At 37.6% G+C, this 21,244-nt stretch overlaps 1 protein-coding gene across 3 annotated transcripts in view; it reads left to right on the top strand.

The window, feature by feature from the left end:
- IGSF11 (immunoglobulin superfamily member 11) overlaps positions 1-21,244 on the top strand; it is a 133,860-nt gene that overhangs the window by 96,925 nt on the left and 15,691 nt on the right. For all 3 annotated transcript variants that reach the window (XM_045088412.1, XM_045088411.1, XM_004761390.3), the window contains exons 2-4: positions 11,888-12,051; positions 13,466-13,673; positions 16,504-16,659. In XM_045088412.1, the coding sequence (XP_044944347.1) occupies positions 11,888-12,051; positions 13,466-13,673; positions 16,504-16,659 (528 nt within the window). The remainder of the gene's footprint in view (positions 1-11,887; positions 12,052-13,465; positions 13,674-16,503; positions 16,660-21,244) is intronic.

Genomic DNA, 21,244 nt, shown 5'->3' with positions numbered 1-21,244 from the left:
AGTGTGAATTTCTTTTGGCTTTAAATCTTGGGAAACAGGGGCCTAAAGAAAGAGTATAGACAACTGTTATTTATGATTTCGGCTCCTCAGAGGAAACAGGGCCATGTGCTTTATGTCTCTCTTATTTAATTGCTTAGCGTCATTCAGAATTCATGAGTTTACTTAATTTTTCTTGGGTGAAAGTGCTAAGAAAAGATTCAAGCTTGCAAAATGCTGCCAAACGAGCTCCTAAATTATGCATTTCTCATGTAAATATTGTAAATTCTAAGGTATTTTAAGTGAATTTTTAATCTAATATTTAGCATTAAAGTTTAAATTCCTGCTTAGAATTTCAAACATGGAAATACACTCTAAAAGGAAATAGGGTTTTTAGTTGTTTCTTTAATAAGATAGAAAAAATTTAATCATTTAAAATGTGAAAAATACCCATTTCCCTCCTTCTTACTCTTTCTAAGAAATTTTCAATTGTACTCAGTTTAGTCAGTATGTTAAATAGGAACTCTGAGACACAATCCCAAAGCAGCTTTGTCTTCCATATCTCAAGTTTATTTAAGATGCAGTTTTCCTTTTCCTACATGAAAACTTAAGCAGGTTACACAACTTTTCTGATCACTCTGCGTTTAGAAATAAAGCAAAACCAGAAAAGTCTCAACTAACAGATAGAAATATACGTGTGGTTTCCAGGATGCCAGCGATCCACCCTCTGTGAGTTCAGATGTTTACCCCCAGCTTCCTTCTAGTGAGGTCTCATCAGCGAGCCCTCCTAGGACAGAATCGAAGGTGGCCCTGCACTGGCTCTTCTTGTGCTCACTTCTCATCCTTGGGAGCGCTCAGATGTCCTTGTCCCTGACATATTCCAGGAATGTAGGCCCTGTTCTTGGGGTAGGAAAGGGCTGGGACTTGTAGCTCACCAAGTTCTACAAGGAAACTTCCTCAGAGTCTTTCTATAGATGTTTACTCTTGACCTATTTATTCCCCGTGTAGTTCTGAAAGTTAGGCAGCCAGTTTTCAATCATTTTCTTTACGTGAGTCCTTTAGGGCAGTTTATTGTACTATGTGCTTTGGCATCTTATATCTTAATAGATAATGTTGTAGGGTCTTGGATGACTATCTTTTAAAATTTTGTTCCATAGAGAATCCTAGTAGCTAAAGAATGTAACAGCCTTTTTATGTTAAATGTTTCTATCTAAAAGAGACTAAGAGTAGAAAAGAGAGAGAGATTTATAGGTAAATTGAGTTTCTGTTGCTCAGTATCAGTTTTATTGGTAAGGAAGTAACCTCTCACTCTAATCTTAATAGATGTGATAACATAATTTATTTTTCAAGATAAGATCTGTGGAAGAATTTGACATAGTAGAAAACCTACTGTATTAGAATTCAGAAGACACAGGTCCTGATCTTAAGACCTTTGGCAGTCTAGACAGATACAGTATGTAGGCTTTTATGTGGAAACTAAAGGAATTGAATTATATCAATTCAGTAACTTGTATTTATTGGGTTCTTAATTCAGTGCTTAAAGTAATGGAGTTCTCAGAGGAAGCAAGATGGTGGAGAAGTAGGGGACCCTGTTTCAACTGGTCCCCTGAGTTTAGCTGGATATCAAACCATTTTGAACACCCACGAAAACAGCCTGAGATGTAAGAATATACATCTGGATCTCTATGAGCAGAAAAGCAGCTGCTTTTTGCAAGGTAGGATGTGTGGAGTCATGAATCTGCGGGGAGATATCAGAAGATAAACAGAAGGGGGAGGGAGCCTCCATAAGCTGGCTCCTGGAAAGTGATTTAACACCAGAGCTTAAATTGGAACTCTTTGAAATCTGCTCTAGTGAGAGATATCTCTCTCCAAAAGAGACTCTGGAAATGAAAATGCAGAATTCTAGGTAGGGCATTGTGGTATTGATATAAGCAACCACAGAACCAAAGGGGGTTCCTGACCTGGTAGAATGCCTGAGCAGTGGAGACAGAAGCAGGTTATGGTCAGCGTGCCCAGGAAGGGATTTACCTCCATAAACCACAAGCTGGCTGGTTGAGAATCGTTCTCTTGAGCAACCTGAAAAAATCTGAAACCTGTGCCTGTAACCAGGCAAAAGAGCACAGAGTGGTAGTGCCCCAGAATGGGCTTTAAATTGGCACCCAGGGGCACCTGGGTGAGTGGGTTAAGCCTCTGCCTTCGGCTCAGGTCATGTCCCAGGGTCTTGGGATCAAGCCCCCCATCAGGCTCTCTGCTCAGCAGGGAGCCTGTTTCCCCCCACCCCCCACCTGCCTCTCTGCCTGCTTGTGATCTCTCTCTCTCTTTCTCTCTCTCTCTCTCGGTGTCAAATAAAAAAAAAATCTTTAAAAAAAAAAATAAAGTGGCACCCAGACATGATCCAGGAGCTTCGGGGATGTGCAGGAGCCGGTGAGTCATAAAGGGCAGTGGTACTTGGGGGGCCCTAGGACAACTCTGAGAGGGTTGCTGTAGGCATGGTCCACTGGTGGCTGTGGTTTTTAGCGGAGCATATAGAGGTGGAGACTGTTTGTCTCAGAAGGTTTATTAAAAAGGGAAGAATTTTCTGCTCTGGGCCAGAGGGTTGGCTGTGGCCATTTTTGCTCTGATTCTCTGAAGAGGCATGGGAAGCACCCCAGGGAACAAAAGCCACAAGAGAGGACTGGTTTCCACTGAGCCCATCCCCCTGACAGGGGGTGGGGCAATTCTATACAGGCGGAGTTACCTGAGAAACAGTGCTCAGGCCCCTCCTGCAGAAGACAGGCTGGAAGAAAAGGTGGATGACAGTCCTATGAATCCCATAAGCCTGTAAAATCCCAACACCAAGGGAAATTGTATATTGAGCCCTAGGTGTGGCTTCACGACTTGTTTATTTTCAGATGAAATTCTTTTTTTCTTTTTCTTACACTTTTTCTGTTTTTCTTTCTACCTTCTCATTTCAATTAGATGTTTTATTATGTCAATTTATATTTCATAGTTGCTTTTTAACTTCTGTTTTTTTCACACATATATACTTTTATAGATAGATGATTTATTTTAGTCCTTTTTTCCACTCTATTCAATTTTACCTTTATATATACAAGCTTTATTTTCATTGTAATTTTGGGACATAGTGTCCTCTAACACACAGACCAAAATACACCCAAGAACAACTGAAGACTGCTTTGTCAACACTGAGAGAGATTGTAGCCCCGTCTCTCCCTTCCTTTATAAAAATTGTTTTAATTTTTAAATTTTATTCCCGTGTTTCATTTTGGCTTTGTTTTATGGCGGTGGCTTCTGAACACTTTGGATTTTGCTGGGATGCATCTTGCTTGGGTGTTGGTTGATATTTTGGACTCTGTTCATTCACTCAATCATCCCTCAAAAGAATGACTAGGAGGAGGAACTCTCAACAAAGAAAAGAACCAGAGACAATGTCCTCTGCTACACAACTAATGGATATGGATATGAGAAGCTATCAGAGGTAGAATTCAGGCTAGCAATTATAAAGTCAATAGCAAGGCTTGAAAAAAGCATTAGTGACAATACAGAATCTCTAAGAGCAGAAATGAGATCTAATCAGGTCCAATAAAAAAATGCTATGAATGAAATGCAGTCTAAACTGGATACTCTAACAGCCAGGGTAAATGAGGCAGAAGAATTAGTGTTCTAGAAGATAAGCTGATGGACAGGAAGGAAATTGAGGAAAATAGAGACAGGCTGCTAGTAGCACATGAGAAAAGGATTGGAGCAATTAATGATGCATGAAACGTTCCAGTGTCAGAATTATTGGGATCCCGGAGGGGGTGGAGAAAGCGAGGGCTAGAAGGTATATTTCAGCAAATCATAGTTGAGAACTTCCCTAATCTGGTGATGGAAACAAGAATTTGAGTCCAAGCACCCCTCCCAAAATCAATAAAATAGATCAATACCCTGACATATAATAGTGAAGCTTGCAAATTTTACAGCCAAAGAAACTATTCTGAGAATATCCAGAAGAGGTTCCTTACATATGGAAGGGGAACATCAGAATAACAAGAGACCTGTCCACAGAAACCTTGCAAGCCAGAAAGGGCTGGCAAGACATATGCAGAGTACTAAATGAAAACAACATGCAGCCAAGAATACTCTTTCAAGCAAGGCTGTTGTTCAGTATAGATGGGGAGATAAAGAGCTTTCAGGACAGACAGAGGTTAAAAGAATGTGTAACCAGCCAGCAAGACAGCCCTGCAAGAACTATTAAGGGGGAGTCAGTAAATGAAGAAAGATGCCAGGAGTCACATAGATCAGAAAGCGACAGAGAAAATCTATAGAAACAGGCACTTTACAGGCAATATAATGGTACTAAATTCATATCTTTCAATAGTTACCCTGAATGTAAATGGGCTGAATGATCCCATGAAAAGACACAGGGTTTCAGATTGGATGAAAAACCAGGAGCGTCCATATGCTATCTACAAGACTCATTTTGGACCTAAAGACATCTCCATATTGAAAGTGAGGGGATGGAGATCAAGTTACTACTTTAATGGACCTCAGAAGAAAGCTGGGGTAGCAATTCTCATATCAGAAAAGTTAGATTTTAAATCAAAGAACATAGTGAGAGATGTAGAGGGACACTATATCATACTTAAAGAAAGAATCAATCTAACAAAATCTAACAATTGTAGATATCTATGCCCACAACATGGGAACAGCCAATTATATAAACCAATTAACAACCAAAATAAAGAAACATATTGATAATAATACATTAATAGTAGGAGATCTCAACACTTCACTCACAGCAATGAACAAATCATCTAAGCAGAAGATCAACAAAGGAACAAGAGCTTTGAAGCATACATTGAACCAGATGAAATTCATAGATATATACAGAACATTACCCCCTAAAGCAACAAAATACTCTTTCTTCTCCAGTACACATTGAATTTCCTCCAGAATAGACCACATACTGTGTCACAAATCAAGTCTCAACTAATACCAAAAGATTGAGATTATTCTCTGCATGTTTTCAGACCACAATGCTTTGAACCTGGAACTCAACCACAAGAAGAAATTTGGAAGGAACTCAAACCCTTGGAAGTTAAAGCACATCCTGCTACAGAATGATTGGGTCAACCAGGAAATTAAAGAAGAACTTAAGCCATTCGTTGAAACTAATGAGAATGAAAATACATCTGTTCCAAACCTATGGGATACTGCAAAGGCTGTCCTAAGAGTGAAGTACGTAGCCATCCAAGCCTCTCTCAAAAACTTAGAAAAATCACAAAAGTACAAGCTACCTTTACACCTGAAGGACTTGGAGAAAGAATAGCAAATAAAGCCTAAGCCAAGTGGAAGAGACAAATAATAAAGATTAGAGCAGAAATCAATGAAATAAAAACCAGAAAAACAGAAGAATAGATCAGTGAAACTAGAAGCTGGTTCTTTTAAAGAATTCAGATCAATAAACCTCTTGCCAGACTTATCCAAAAGAAAAGGGAAATGACCCAAATCAATGAGATCATGCATGAAAGGGGAGAGATCATGACTAACACCAAGGAAATAGACACAACTATTAAAAATTATTACCAACAACTATATGCAAACAAATTAAGCAATCTGGAAGAAATGGATGCATTCCTGGAAACTTAGAAACTACCAAGACTGAAACAGGAAGAAACAAACAATCTGAATAGACCAATAACCAGTAAAGAAATTGAATCAATAATCACAAACCTCCAAAAAATAAAGAATTCAGGGCTAAGTGGCTTCCCAGGGGAATTCTATCAAACATTAAAGAAGTTATAATACCTATGCTACTGAAGCTGTTTCAAAAAGTAGAAATGAAAGGAAAACTTCCAAACTTAGTCCTATGAGGCTAGTATTACCCTGATCCCAAAAGGCAAAGACCCCATCAGAAAGGAGATTTACAGAACAATATCCCTGATGAACATGAATGCCAAAATACTCAACAAGATCCTAGGCAATAGGAACCAACCAAGGATACCGTAAAAGGATTATTCATCACGATCAGGTGGGATCTATTCCTGGGATGCAAGGGTGGTTCAACATTTGGAAATCGATCAACCTGATAGAGCACATTAATAAAGAAAAAGATAAGAACCATATGATCCTCTTAATTGATGCAGAAAAAGCATTTGACAAAATACAGCATGCTTTCCTGATTAAAATTCTTTGAAGTATAGGGATAGGAGAATATATCTCAATATCATAAAAAGCCATCCATGAAAAGCCCACCAGAGATATCATTATCAATGGAGAAAAACTGAGGACTTTTACTTTAAGGTCAGGAACATGACAGGGATGCCCATCTCACCATTATTTTTCAACATAGTACTAAAAGTCCTAGCCTCCACAATCAGACAACGAAAAGAAATAAAAGCCATTCAAATGGGCAAAGAGGAAGTTAAACTCTCTCTCTTCACAGATGATGTGATACTTTATGTGGAAAATCCAGAAGACTTCACCCCCAAATTACTAGAACTCATATGGCAGTTCAGCAACGTGGCAGGATACAAAATCAATGTGCAGAAATCAGTTGCATTTTTATACACTAACAGTGTAACTGAAGAAATAGAAATTAAGGAATTGACTCCAATTACACTAGCACCAAAAACTGTAAGATACCTGGGAATAAATCTAACCAAAGAGGTTAAGGATCTATACTCTAGAAACTATGGAACACTTCTGAAAGAAATTGAGGAAGACACAAAGAGATGGAAAAACATTCCATGCTCATGGACAGGAAGAATAAACATTATGAAAATGTCTATGTTGCCTAGAGCAATCGACACTTTCAGTGCAATCCCTATCAAAATACCATCAACATTTTTCACAGAGCTGGAACAAAAAGTCCTAAAATTTGTGTGGAACCAGAAAAGACCCTGAATCACCAGGGGAGTGTTGAAAAAAAAGAAACCAAAACTGGAGACATCATGATGCTTGACTTCAAGCTAGATTACAAAGTTGTGATCATCAAGACAACATGGTGTTGGCACAAAAACAGACACAGATCAATGGAACAGAGTAGAGACCTCAGAAATAGACCCTCAACTCTATGGTAAACTAATCTTCACAAAGCAGGAAAGAATATCCAATGGAAAAAAGACAGTCTCTTCAATATGGTGCTGGGAAAATTGGGACAGCCAATGCAGAAGAATGAAACTGGATCATTCTCTTATACTATACACAGAAATAAGCTCAAAATGGATAAAAGATCTCAATGTGAGGCAGGAGTCCATCAAAATCCTAGAGGAGAATATAGGCAGTAACCTCCTCAGCCTCAGCTACAGCAAGTTCTTTTAAGACATGTCTCCAAAGGCAAGGTTAGCAGTAGGAAAAATGAACTTTTGAGAATTTGTAAGGATACAAAGCTTCTGCACAGCAAAAGAAATAATTAACAAAACTAAGAGGCAACCCATGAAATGGGAGAAGATATTTGCAAATGATATTACAGATAAAGGGCTTGTATCTATAAAGATTTATTAAGAACTTACCAAACTCAACACCCAAAAACCAAATAATCCAGTCAAGAATTGGGCAAAATACCTGAGCGGACATTTCTCCAAAGAAGGCATACAAATGGCTAAGACACATGAAAAAATGTTCAACATCCCTAGACATCAGGGAAATACAAATCAAAACCACAACAAGATACCACCTTACACCAGTTAGAATAACAAAAATTAACAAGGCAGGAAACAACAAATATTAGTGAGGATGTGGAGAAAGGTGAACCCTCTTGAACTGTTGGTGGGAATGCAAGCTGGTACAGCCACTCTGGAAAACAGTATGGAGGTTCCTCAAGATGTTAAAAATAGAGCTACTCTACAACCCAGCAATTGCACTACTAGGTATTTACACCACAGATAGAAGGGGCACATGTGCCCCAGTGTTCATAGTAGCAGTGTCCACAATAGCTAAACTGTGGAAGGAGTTGAGAAGTCCTTCAATAGATGAATGGAGAAAAATGTGGTTCACATATACAATGGAATATTACTCAGCCATCAGAAGGGATGAATACTTACCATTTGCATGGACAAGGATGGAACTGGAGGGGATTATTATAAGTGAAATAAGTCAAGCAGAGAAAGACAATAATACAGTTTCACTCTAATGTGGACATAAGGAATAGTGTGGAGGACCACAGGGAAGGGAGGGAATACTGAACGGGAAGAAATCAGAGAGGGAGACAAAGCATGAGAGACTCTGGATTCCAGGAAACAAACTGAGGGTTACAGAAGGGATGGGGCGGGGGGATGGGTTAACCAGATGATGGGTACTAAGGAGGGCACGTGTTGTGATGAGCACTAGGCATAATATGTTATACACAACTAATGAATCATTGAACACTACATTTGAAACTAATGATGTACTATATGCTTGTTAACTGAACATAATATTAGTTTAAAAAGTAATGGAGTTCTCAGTAGACCTTACAGTATACTGGTAAAGATATGTTAAATAATGAAATGAAATGAATATAAAAACTAAGGAAAGTATGGTTGCAAGTTTGGATGGTGCTCAGAATGGAAGGAACATTGCCTTATGAGACCCTGACCTAGGCTGGCGGGCCAGGAAAGGCTCTTTTGTGAAAAGTAACCCTTGGGCTGATTGGAAGGATGAGTAGGAGGTTACTAAGGGAAGGAATTGGGGCATGGCCTGAATGAGTGTGTGCGTCATGCTCGTATGTTTGTAAGTAGTGCTTACCGTGGGGCTTGGCGTCTGTGTGCTAGTAGCTGTGGTTGCAGCGCTAGCTGTCATCAGCTGTAGGCATCTGGTACTGCCCTTATCATACCCTCTGGGTGACATGGTGGGCGCAGTTAGCCCTGTACATTTCTCTCATCTCGACTATTTCTTCTATACCCTTCTCAGTACTTGAGATTTCAGAGTTAATCTTCTGTGAAACGTGAAGTAGATGAAGTCAGTGTTGGCTAGCTTCTTTCACCTCCCGGGGCTGCTCTCTGCCGGCAGACCTGCTCCCCTCCCCTCAGCTCCCACCCTGGCCTAGGAAATTACTCTTCCCTTACTTACTCCTGTCTCATTTTGGTAGTTTTCCCATAAGCATCTTTCTCTTTCATTCTCAGTTTATATTAGCCATTTTTTTATCTTTAAAGTTTGTATGAAAGATTGCATGCATTGAGCTTGAAATTAGTGAATTGAGGGTACACAGTATCCTGTCTGGTTTAAAGGGGACATATTCCCTTCACTTCGTAGAGTATTAGCTGGAGAAGATTGCCAGTTTGGCTTCTATACTTATTCTTAAAAACATCTCCAGTGGCATTTATTTAATCATAGTAACAGACAGACTCCCCTAACCCTCTTCTACCCTTTAAGATGCCTTATTCCCTGGTTCCTTGCCCCTTCCATGATAAACCTCCCCTGTCTGCCTCTTAATGCTTCTTTTAGTTTTCCTTTTGGAAACTTAGAGACTTTACCTAATATTATTTTCCTTAGGGAATTTTCCTGATGTTATCAACTGCTTTATATCCTATCACAGATGGCTTATTTTATGAAATGTTTTATCCTGTTAATTTAACTCCTGAGAAATCACCAGACTATATGTGAAGAACATGAGGTTCTATAGAAGGAAGGTGTTATGTAGATATATTTTTTTAAACTAATTGTAATTATACCTGTATGTTATTGTGTTACTTTTTTTGGAGAATTAAGATAATATCACTTCAAAGTAAAACAGTTTGAGATACCACCATGGGCTTAATGTATTTTTCATGATTAGAGTAGCTTCTCTGTTGGATATCCCTGACCTATTTTAATCTGCTGTTAGTCCCATACTGTTCTATAGTCCCAGGGGCACAGGCATTCTTTTTAGAAGAGATAGCGGTTGGTTTTCATTTCCCAGGATTTGGCTCTGGTAGATCACTATTTTCTTTTTTGAATTTTAACAGTGTTATTGAGGTATAATCTACATTACACAAAATTCACACATTTAAAACTCAGTTATTTTTTGGAAATGTATAGAGTTGTACAACTATCTAACAATCCAGTTTTGGAAGTTTTCCATCACCCTAGAAAAGTTCCATGCAATGTATTTGCATCAATCCCTCATCCCTCCTCTCTAGCCCCCAGCAACCACTGATTTGCTTCCTGTCTTTCTAGATGTGCTTTTCCTGGACATTTCATGTAAATAGAGTCATACAGTATATAGTCTTTTGCATCTGGCTTCTTAATATTTAGCAAAACAGTTTTGAGAAACTCATCCATGTTGTATCAGTAGCTTGTGGTTTTCTTTTCCCCCAAGTGATGTTTCATTTATGGGTATACCTCACTTTGTCCACTAAACAATTGATGGATATTTGTATTATTTCTGTTCAGTAATGCTACCATGAAAGTTAATGATCTTAGTGTGACATGTATTTTCACTGTACATGGTAGATCCCTAGGGGTGAAATTTCTGGGTTGTTATGTTACAATCTCACCAGCAGAGAATGAGGATTCTAGTTACTCTACCTCCTTGTAACAACTTGGTTTTGTCTTGATGACAGCCATTCATGTGCTGTGTAACGACATCTTATTGTGGTTTAATATGCAGTTTCCTAATGTGAGTAATACTGTTGAGCATCTTTCCATGTGCTTATTACTTTTTTGAAACGTTTACTCCAATATTTTACTCATTTTAATATTGGGTTGTCTTTTCATTATTGAGCTGTAATAGTTCTCTGTATTTTCTGTATTTGAGTCCTTTACCAGATGTGTGAATTATAGATACCTTTTCCCAGCCTGTACCCTGGCTTTTTATTTTCTTAATTGAATCTTTTGAAGCACAGAAGTTTTTAAAATTTTAATGAAATCCAGGTTTTTAATTGTTGTCTTTCATGATTTGTGGTCCTGGTGACTTATCTGAGACTTCTTTGACTAAACCAAAGTCACAAAGATTTTCTCCCTTGTTTATTTCTAGAAGTTTTATGGCTTTAGCTGTTACCTTTAGGTCTGTGATAACATTTTGAGTTGATTTTTATGTATGCTTCAGGTAAGGGTCTGAGTTATTTTGTTGCATATTAGTATTGAATTGTTCCAACACCATTTATTGAAGACTACTTCCCCCCATTTGATTGTCTTACACCTTTGTTGAAAAGCATTTTACTAAAAATATAACGGTTTACTTCAGAACTCTCAATCTTGTGGTATTTTCCTGGTGATCTATCCTTAATCCTAGCTCCACACTGTCTTGATGACTTATAGCTCTGTAGCAAGTTTTGAAATCAGATAGTGTGAATTCTCCAAATTTTTTCTGATTTTTCAATATTATTTTGGCTATTCTAGTTCTTTGCCTTTCCATATGTTTTAGAATTTGTTCATCAATAGCTACAAAAAGTAGCTGCTGGGATTTTAGATGGGATTGCTCTGACTCTGTAGATCAGTTTAGACAGAATGGAATTTGTTAATCCATGAACATTGCATATCTGTCCATTTTTTGGTCTTATTTGATTGCTTTTATTAGCATTTTATGATTTTTAATATATAAATCTTACATAGAATTTGTTAGATTTATGTGTAAACCTTTAATTTCAAGTGCACTATTATAATGATGCTCTTAAAAAATAATTGGTTTCTCATCCCTCCTCAGCATTGCTAGTTTTGCTCAAACCCTATCAGCCTTCTTTTCCCATCTTGTATTTGAATCTGGCCAAAGAGCAGCTACTTACTTTCTTCTGAAATAAAGTAAATAGCTGCTGAAATTTTTCATTTGTGGTTTCTAAGAGATAAAGGGGTGAACAGTTTTTATTATTTTGAATCGGTGATTGGTCAGTAGTTGTTCAGTAAGACTGAACAACTGAACAAGTCATGTTAGTCTGCTTATGTTCCGAATAGTGTAACACACCAAACTTTCCTCAAGAGGTTTGGTCTGTTGGCAAAGTGTGAGAACATAACCTTTCTTCTTTCCCTGCAGGTGTCGCAGCTTCCCTGGAAGTCTCCGAGAGTCCTGGGAGTATCCAGGTGGCCCGGGGCCAGACGGCAGTCCTGCCCTGTACCTTCACTACCAGCGCTGCCCTTATTAACCTCAATGTCATTTGGATGGTCATTCCTCTCTCCAATGCGAACCAACCTGAGCAGGTACTTCTGTTCCATTCCATGCTACCTCTCAACTATTCATCTTTTCAGAAGACATGGGTCAAAAAGCATCCTGAGTACATATCTGATTTCTAGAATAAGGTAGTACTTTCAATGAGCCTGTGCTGTTTTAAATCCTACTTCTGTGTTATTAGTCAACTATCAGAAGAGGTTATCCTCTTTTTTAAGAGACTGTTTTTTTTTTTTTTTTTAACAGATGTCAAGGGACTCCTCTGAGAATTTTATGTAGGAACATGGAATTTTTCCAAAAGGCATTGCTGATAGGAAATACCAAGACAGAAAAAGCAAAGTATACTTTGACAGGAAGGGACTGACACTGACACAGGTGCATGAGAGTATGTTTGAGAGACAGTGATAATGTTAAGAAAGTAAAATTAGATAGTTAGTACTTGATTTATTTGGTTTATTTCACAAGTGTTTTAAAATAAACACAGCCAGGCATACTAGCCAGCCTCAGAGAGTCTCAAATAAATTAGGGTACATGAAAAAAGAAGCTGCTACCCACTTACAGGTAAAAGATCCATAATTTGTATTAACCATTGCAGAAAATGATGTTCAGAAAATTAATGATTAGTAATCATGATTATACCTTTATTCCCAAAGATAATTTATTACTGTTATGAAGCTTTTCTGCTTCAGTAGTAAGCTTATTACTGCCTAAAAATATCTGATAAGGTAAGTTTTCTGATATGAATTCAAATATGTATATTTCATAGAAGCTTTTTTTGTTTCTTCAAACCATGGAACTTAGTATAATTAGACTGGGTCTTTAAGATCATTTTATTCAACCTTTTCACTTTAGGAGGCAAAGAAAGACTTGTCTGTAGTTACCCAAACATTTACGAATGGAGCTGAAATAGAACCAAGTTTCCCATTCTCAGCCCACAGGGCTTTTTGTAACATCATTCTGAGTCCTGTCTCATGAATAGTTAACTTTGATAATAGGAATTGATGAAAGAAGAGTAATCACCAGTCCTGCAACTCTTCTTCCTTTTAGGATATTCATTTATGTTCAGGCTATAACTATAACCTATCATTTTGTCACCTAGTAAGCATGAGAATGGCAGTGCTGATTTTTTAAACTTTTTATTCTGGAATTATTGGAATAAAAATATTTATGGGCTGATAGTAAGATTGCATTCACGTTATTTTCTATATTGTGATGAGTTCGACAAGGAAACAGTGTTATTCCAACTTGAGATATGAAAATTTAGAATCCCAGAATATACCTATGCATTGGTGCTACAGTAAAAAGTGGGTGACAACAGTTAAGATGAGAAATAAAGTTTTCCAATGTTTGGTGCAGTCTGTTGTCTAGCAGATAGTTACTGTTATGTACCATGTGTCTAGAAGGGGTTGTAGTGTCCTGTTTATTTGTTTTGCTTTCTTTTTTCAGGTCATCCTGTATCAGGGTGGACAGATGTTTGATGGTGCCCCCCGGTTCCATGGTAGGGTAGGATTTACAGGCACCATGCCAGCCACCAACGTCTCTATCTTCATTAATAACACTCAGCTCTCAGATACAGGCACCTACCAGTGTTTGGTCAACAACCTTCCAGATAGAGGGGGCAGAAACATTGGGGTCACCGGTCTCACAGTTTTAGGTGAGTGACAGGATGTTCCAGGCACCTTGGCTTTGCTTACGGTATGTCTCTCTTCTTGAGAATATTTATTTCTGCCCATCCTTCTACACTTTCTCTCTGCTCATGTCCTTTTCCTGTCTCCTCTCCTGTCTGCCCTGTCTGGACTCTGCTTCTCTCTGGTTTTTTACACATGATCTTCCCATCCCTTTCTCCCTCTGATGGTTCTCTGAAGCTTCTTAAATGATTTGCTGTGAAGGTGGAGAAAGGTGGTGTAAAATACCATCACGAGTGGCCTCTCACTTGTGCTACAATAGGTAAATGATAGCACTTACCATTTAGAGCCACTTAAATCAAGAATCATTTATTTTGAGTACAAAGCAGAAGTTTCAGCTCATGTGAGAAAACAATTACTTCATGTCTACATAACACTGAGTAGACTCCCCACAGTTCTCGGCTTATATCTCATGTCCTGGTATATAATTTCAGTAATACCTCCTTTTACTCTCAAAAGTCAGAGAATGATAAGTTATATGATCAATTTGGTCTTAATACTGAGACCATACAGATCTAGGGCCTTTTCGAGGTGGCGTAGATAATGTACGATAAAGCTTAGATTAAAATGTAGATGTCTTGTTTCAAATGAGTGCTTCACCCATTTTACCAGAGAGTTAGACTATTTCATACTAAATTAAGTCCGTTCTAAACATGTTGTATTTCTCACTTCTGCTGCCTCTGAAATAAAACCCTGCTTCCTAAATGCATGCTTGTGGGAGAAGCAGCTCAGTTCAGTTCTTTTGGGCTGATGCTCGTGATTCTTCTCCATCCTAGCCATGTCTCAGAATCTACTCCCTTATTCCTTGGCAAATTCTTGCCCTTCCTTTTCCCTCCTGTTGTTGAGTTACTTGAGAATATCAGTAATGGGGCTTTTTGCCATTTTCCCTCTGTGGGTGACAATATGCTATAGCCTTGATGTCTTGTTTTCCTAGCCTTCAAATGAAATAAGAAAGCTAAGGACCAGGTTGGAGATTTCTATCCTAGAAATACAGTAATCTGTTTAAAATTGTAGAGTTTTAATTATATTGTTTTTATATTTTATATAAAAATATGTATTATATATAAATATAATAATATTTATGTATAAAATACATATTTTTATATATTTTATATTTATATTAAATAGAATTTTTAATTATACAGAAATTTTTATGAAATATGGAGATTTAAAAATGCTTGAGTACTAAATACAGAGTACTAATAGAATTTCAGTGTTTTTCTGATGTTTATACCTCTAAGCTAGATAACTGTCTTCCCACATTATCTAAGTTTATTTTTTCAATTTTTAAAGGAAGAAAAAAAACCTTAATTTATCTTACAGTTAATGCTACCTCCAGAGAATTGTTTTGGGTTTCCTTTATAGTCACACGGTGGCAACGTCAAAGGTAGTAATGGAGGACATTGGTTTACCACATCACAGCAGCTAGGATTCTCTGAGATTGTTTACTTTTCCTACCTTACACCCTCTTGTTCTCTCTCCCACACCCGCTGTCTTTCCTGGTTCCTCTGTCTACTGCACTTATCTTTTATGTATTCTTACATTCATTTTTTAAAAGGTTGAACACAATTTATTGAATAGTCATTAGCATTTTAAGTACATCATCACTTGGATTTCAACTTTAATTCCTAGGTACCCCAGTATGAGACTCCAGGCCATTGGCTTAGTGTATATTTTTATTTGTTTGCATTCTTACTGCAAAGCACCACATTTTTTCCTTTAGTGCTCTTTTTGGGTAATTTTTTATTTTGTGTCCTTCGTGTCCTTATCTGCCTTAAAATGTCCACTGCGTTACCACCAAGTAGTAGACATACTTGAACTTTCCTCTAACTTCCACTGCATAAAGGAGAATTTAGGCCTGTCTGGTTTTTGTTAGTAAATTAACAAAGAGCCCTGTGCGGAGAGTAGTTGCCAGGGCCAGTGGTTGCTCTTTCTTGAAATATCTTTTCTAAAAGTGGCTTCTTGCAGTAATTAAAAATATTTTTTGATTGTGGTAAAAGACACATACCGTGAAATTTGCCATCTTGGCCAGTTTTCAAGTCTATAGTTCTGTGGTGTTTTGTGTTCATGTAGTGGGGAGGCCCATCTGAGCACTCTTTGCATCTTGCAAAACTAAAACTCTGCACTCATTAAACAATGTTTCATTCTCCTACCAGCTGTGGGTAACCGTTTTTCTATTTTCTGTTTCTATGGATTTGACTACTCTAAGTGCCTCGTAGAAGTAGAATCATTTTCTTTTTATGACTGCCTTATTTCACTTAGCGCAATATTCTCCAGGTTCATCCATGACCGTAGCATGTGTCAGAATTCCCTTCCTATTCAGAGCTGAATAATATTTCGTAGTAGGTATGTACCACGTTTTGTTTATCCATTCATCCATCCATGGACACTTGGGCTGTTTCCAGCCTTGAGCTACTGGGAATCACGCTGCTGCTGGCATGGGTGCTCTCACTCACATCTCTAAAGGCAGTCTGTGGGCACCAAGGACCTTCAACATTCTTCTTTAGAGGAAGGAGAGTGAAACCAAGACCATCAGATTCCTTGGAAATATAATGAAGGTGTGAAGCCTCTTGTACACGCTCGCCCCCTGCCAGCTGAAGCTGTGGGCCCTGCACCTGTACCCAAGCCCCTAAATAGTACCTAGGACTAACCACAGGCTTCACTCACAAGATAGTCTTCTGATGTGTGTCCTACAAACATTGCCATCTGGGGTTCCAGTGCACTGAATGTTGATGTCTCCTATATCATCAGTCGGCTTACAGTAAATGCATACTTTATTCCTTATTCTTCCTATTGTAGTTCCCCCTTCTGCCCCACACTGCCAAATCCAAGGATCCCAGGATATCGGCAGCGATGTCATCCTGCTCTGTAGCTCAGAGGAAGGCATCCCTCGGCCAACTTACCTTTGGGAGAAGTTAGACAATACCCTCAAACTACCTCCAACCGCCACTCAGGGTATGTACAGTGTTGCTTTACCCATTTAATCAGTTACCACGCAAAATTCAAATTCTAAGACTCATGAAGTAATTAACTTTAATAGATTTTGAAAAATAACACACTGTCTGCTGAAAAAACTACCTGAATCATTTTGCGTTTCCAACTTTAAAGAGAATAAAACATTTTCTTTCTTGTGTGCTGCCTTTATATATCTCATCTAGTGGTAACTATACATGGAAATTCCATTCTATTACAGTGAAGACTTAAAATGGCTAAATGGTAGCTTCTTTATATTGTTAACTATAAGATACCCCTTGAAGTTGATAACTGAGAAGCCACTTCCTCCTTGAGGCACAGTTGCCTGTTTTAGTGTGAGAAGCATCAGCATGATCATGAGGGGGTCAATCATCCTGTTTTCAGCCTCAAGTCTAATTAGAGGAAGAAGATGGGAAAGAGAACAGGAAAAAGCCTCAGATCATGGGAGAACCAGGAGTTGATCACACCAAACAGGTAAAGATGGAGGAGACATGAGTGTTATCGATTATTTCCTACATGTAAATCCAGTGATTTAATTGGATAATAAAGGAAACACTCTAGAAGATTTGAGGAAAGCTGATCAAATAGAACGAGGGGAAAATTATAGAATTATATACAAAATCTTCTATTTCAAGAAAATAAAATTTGGTGGCCTTGTGATACGGGGTATGTTTCTTGTAGTGTTCTCAGGGCAGTATACACATCCTAAGTTAAAGAGTTGACAGTTAGTGAAGGGGCCCCAAACAAACTGAATTATGCCTGAGAAGCTTTGAATTGTATAGATAGTCTATGGCTGTCATCAAAACACAAAGTCCTAAGTCATATGGTAAAGGTAGCATGTGAAAGAACCAGGGCCATCAGCTCTGTAAGAGCCTGTAAGTTTTCTACAAGAATATCAGAAATATTAATGGGCCTTTCCATCATTTTTTAATTTACTCAGCCCTAAATTAATTATTTTTTAAAAAAAAACTTCTCAGTGATGGGGGATAATAACTTCTGGCTTACTCTGATAATGATTACTGCAGTACCATTGTTCCCCATGGATTGCTAAATTGCTAAATGTTTCAGCTGCGCTGTGGGGTAAATAGATTTTTTTTGTGAACTAACTTGTTAATCTCACTATTTACATGTAAGTGGCATGTTTAATCTAGCTCTTGTGTTGAAATCCTGAAAAACATATTTAAATTCCAAATTTTTCCAGTATCTATTTCAGTGACCGTTCACCTCTCTGGGCCTCTGTTGCCTTTTTTTAATAAAGGGATTAGATAATCATTTCCAAGGTTCTTTGTATCGGCACTAAGATTCTATGATTTATATTAAAAACATTTCTGTGAAATATTGGGCTGAGTTTGGAATTGCAAATGAATGCTTGAAAGTGGTGGTTTGTATGTAAGTTGAGAAATACAGTGTAGAAGGAGCCTATCATACCTCTTTGTCTCTGAATATATGTGTCAGTCAAGTTTTTAGGTATCTTCTTAGCAACTTAAATATTTTTTAGTACTTTAGTTATGAAAGTGAGCTTGAATGCTAAAGAAGAAAATGTTGGCTTTTGTAATTCAATTATCAGAATTACTTCGAATAACTTCATTTATCATAATAATGCACATTAAGTGAATCAGATTTTTTATTTAAATTTATCTCTTGGTACTGATAATAGTAAAATAGATCTCAAAATAGTTTATAATCCCAAAATAACGTAGATTTTAAAAGCACTTCACTAATATGTTTGCAGTTGTTTAATTAATTTATTTATTCTTAAAGATTTTATTTATTTATTTGACAGACATCACAAGTAGGCAGAGAGGCAGGCAAAGAGAGAGGAGGAAGCAGGCTCCCCGCAGAGCAGAGAGCCCGATGTGGGACTCCATCCCAGGACCCTGGGATCATGGCCTGAGCCTAAAGCAGTGGCTTTAACCCACCGAGCCACCCAGGCGCCCCAATGTTGTTTAATTTAAATTCAAGATGTATTCTCTGAGAAAAAAATATTTTGACACCAGGGAAGGGCACTCTAGAAGTCAGATTAGTGACAGGGACATAATATTTAGGGGATTAGAATTGTCCTTGTGTGTAGGGTCTAGCATGAAGGAGCTCCTTCTGGACAAATCTGGGACAGTTTGAAAATTAAAATCAATACATAATCTGTTGAATAAAATAAAAATCCCCCAATCCTTGCTAATATGCATAAATAAATGGGAGAGAAGGAAAAGCATTTTCTCAGAGTAGAATGTTCCTTCCCCACTGCAGAAGGAATAGTAGAGTTTGAAAATTACCGTTGATGTCAAAATAGTGGGCAAAAGTTTGATGAGGAACAAAATATTTACATAGTACTGAAGTGTGCCTCTACGTATTTTTTATTAATTTTAAAGATAACTTTATAGTGGAGAGACCTGCGTGATACCATGTAACTGAGTGATCAAAGTGAACATTACCAATACTGTTACAAACTGAGAACTTTTTTATGTATGCTTTGAGGAGGACACAACATGATTTCTGTGGTATTCTTGTTGCAAACACAAAATCTGTATCCGGTGATGAAGAAACATCAAACAGAGATGAAGGCAAAACTATTCCAGATTTAGAGAGACTCAGGGGTTAAGAAAATAGAATGCAGAATTCTGGATTAGAAACTAGATAGGGGAAGAAAGAGCCATAAAGGACATTACTGTACAGTTGTTGGAATCTGAGTATAAACTGTAGAATGGATAGTAGTATTGTATTGACATTCAATTCCTTCACTTTGGAACTTGTAGTGTGATATATAAAGAATGTCTTCATTCTTAGGAAATATGAAGTACCGTTTGGCCGGTGCTTCTAAGGTCTGCACAACTGGCCCAGATTTCTTTAAGTGTCTGGACCTGTGTCACAGTTCACCAGTCCCTGCTTCAGTGGTTCTCAACTGGGACAATTTCATTTGGCAATATTTGGAGACATTTTTTATTATCACAGCTGACATAAGAGGGTGCTACCAGTAGCTAGTGGGTAGGGGCTCGGGATACCCCCACAATAAAGAATTATATGGCCTGTGGGGCACCTGAGTGACTCAGTTAGTTGAGATCCAACTCTTGATTTCAGCTCAGGTCATGATCTCATGGGTTGTGAGATTGAATCCTATTTCAGGCTGAGCACTCAGCACAGAGTCTGCTTATCCCTCTCTCTGCTTCCCCCCCCCCCAACTCATTCTCTTTCTCTCAAATAAATAAAATTTTTAAAAAGATAAAAAAGAATTATCTGGCCCAAAATGCTAATGAGTGAATGACATTAATATATTTTCTAATGTCAAATATCCATGCATTTCTGGAATAAAGTCTATATGATCGTGATTACTTTTTAATAAACTGTCCCATTCGGTATGCTAACATTTTAATAGAATTTTTACATTTGTGATCTTAAGTGAGAATAGTCTGTGATTTTTTTTTTCTGTTTTCCATTGCCCTCATTCAGTTTTAGTATCAGAATACATAAGGGTATTATAAAATGAGTTAGGTACTTGTCCTTCTTTTTCTATACTCTGAAATAGTATGAATAAGATGGAGATTATTTGATGATTTTGTAAATTTGCCTATAAAAGCTTTACCTTGCTACCTTGTTGGTAGATTTTTGACTCCTGACTATTTTTCTAGTGATATAAGTTTACTTAGATTTTCTGTATCTTCTCTATTTTTCTTTCTTTTTTAAATTAAGATTTTATTTATTTATTTGAGAGAGAAAAAAGGGGTGCATGCAAGACTGGGGTCAGGGTGGTGCTGGGCAGAGGGAAAGGGAGAAACGAAGCCTACACTGAGCAGGGAACACTATCTGGGGCTCAATCCCAGGACCCTGAGATCATGACCCGAGCTGAACACAGATGTTTAACCACCTGAGCCACCCAGGCATCCCTCTTCTCTATTTTTATAGAAAACATCTTTTTTTTTCATAATAGCATCAAGTTGTTCATATATTCTATGAAGTCAGGAGAATGTATTTAAGAGTGCAGGTTCTGGAGTCAGAGGACATGATTTGGAATCCTGGCTCCAGGAGTGACTGGTTATATGACTTTGTACCTTAGTTTTCTTACATGTAAAATGGACACAATAACAGTAATTGCCTCACAGGTGTGGAATAAAGATTAAATGAAAACACTTGTAAAACTTTTAGAACAGCATCTGACATGAATAAGCACTTAATACTTATGTTTTTTATTATCCTTCGTATTATTTTCTTGCACATTTTAAAACTCTATTATATTTCCTTTTTCGTTATTAATTTTGTTTATGCTTTTTCATCTTTATTTTTTGGATCAATCTTGTTAATTCAAGCTTTTGATTTTATCCTTTTGTATACTGATGTGAACTCTGTTTTTCTTTTATTCATTCAACAAATATATGTTAGGCACCTACTGGGTTCCAGACACTATTCTAGCTACTGGAGATACGGTGGAGAACAGAACAGAAATGCTTCTTTCCTTGATAGAACTTACTTTCTAGTGGGTGAAGATTGAATATAACAAATCAGTAGATTGCAGTTTGCTACCATGTGATACCTTCTGTGGGGAAAAATATGGAGGAAGATAAAATGGAACTGTTGGGGC

Source organism: Mustela putorius, unplaced genomic scaffold (genome assembly GCF_011764305.1).
Source record: "Mustela putorius furo isolate JIRA1106 unplaced genomic scaffold, ASM1176430v1.1 tig00003834_pilon_pilon_pilon, whole genome shotgun sequence".
Classification (NCBI taxonomy): domain Eukaryota; kingdom Metazoa; phylum Chordata; class Mammalia; order Carnivora; family Mustelidae; genus Mustela; species Mustela putorius.
This window is presented reverse-complemented; position numbering and strand designations above follow the sequence as displayed.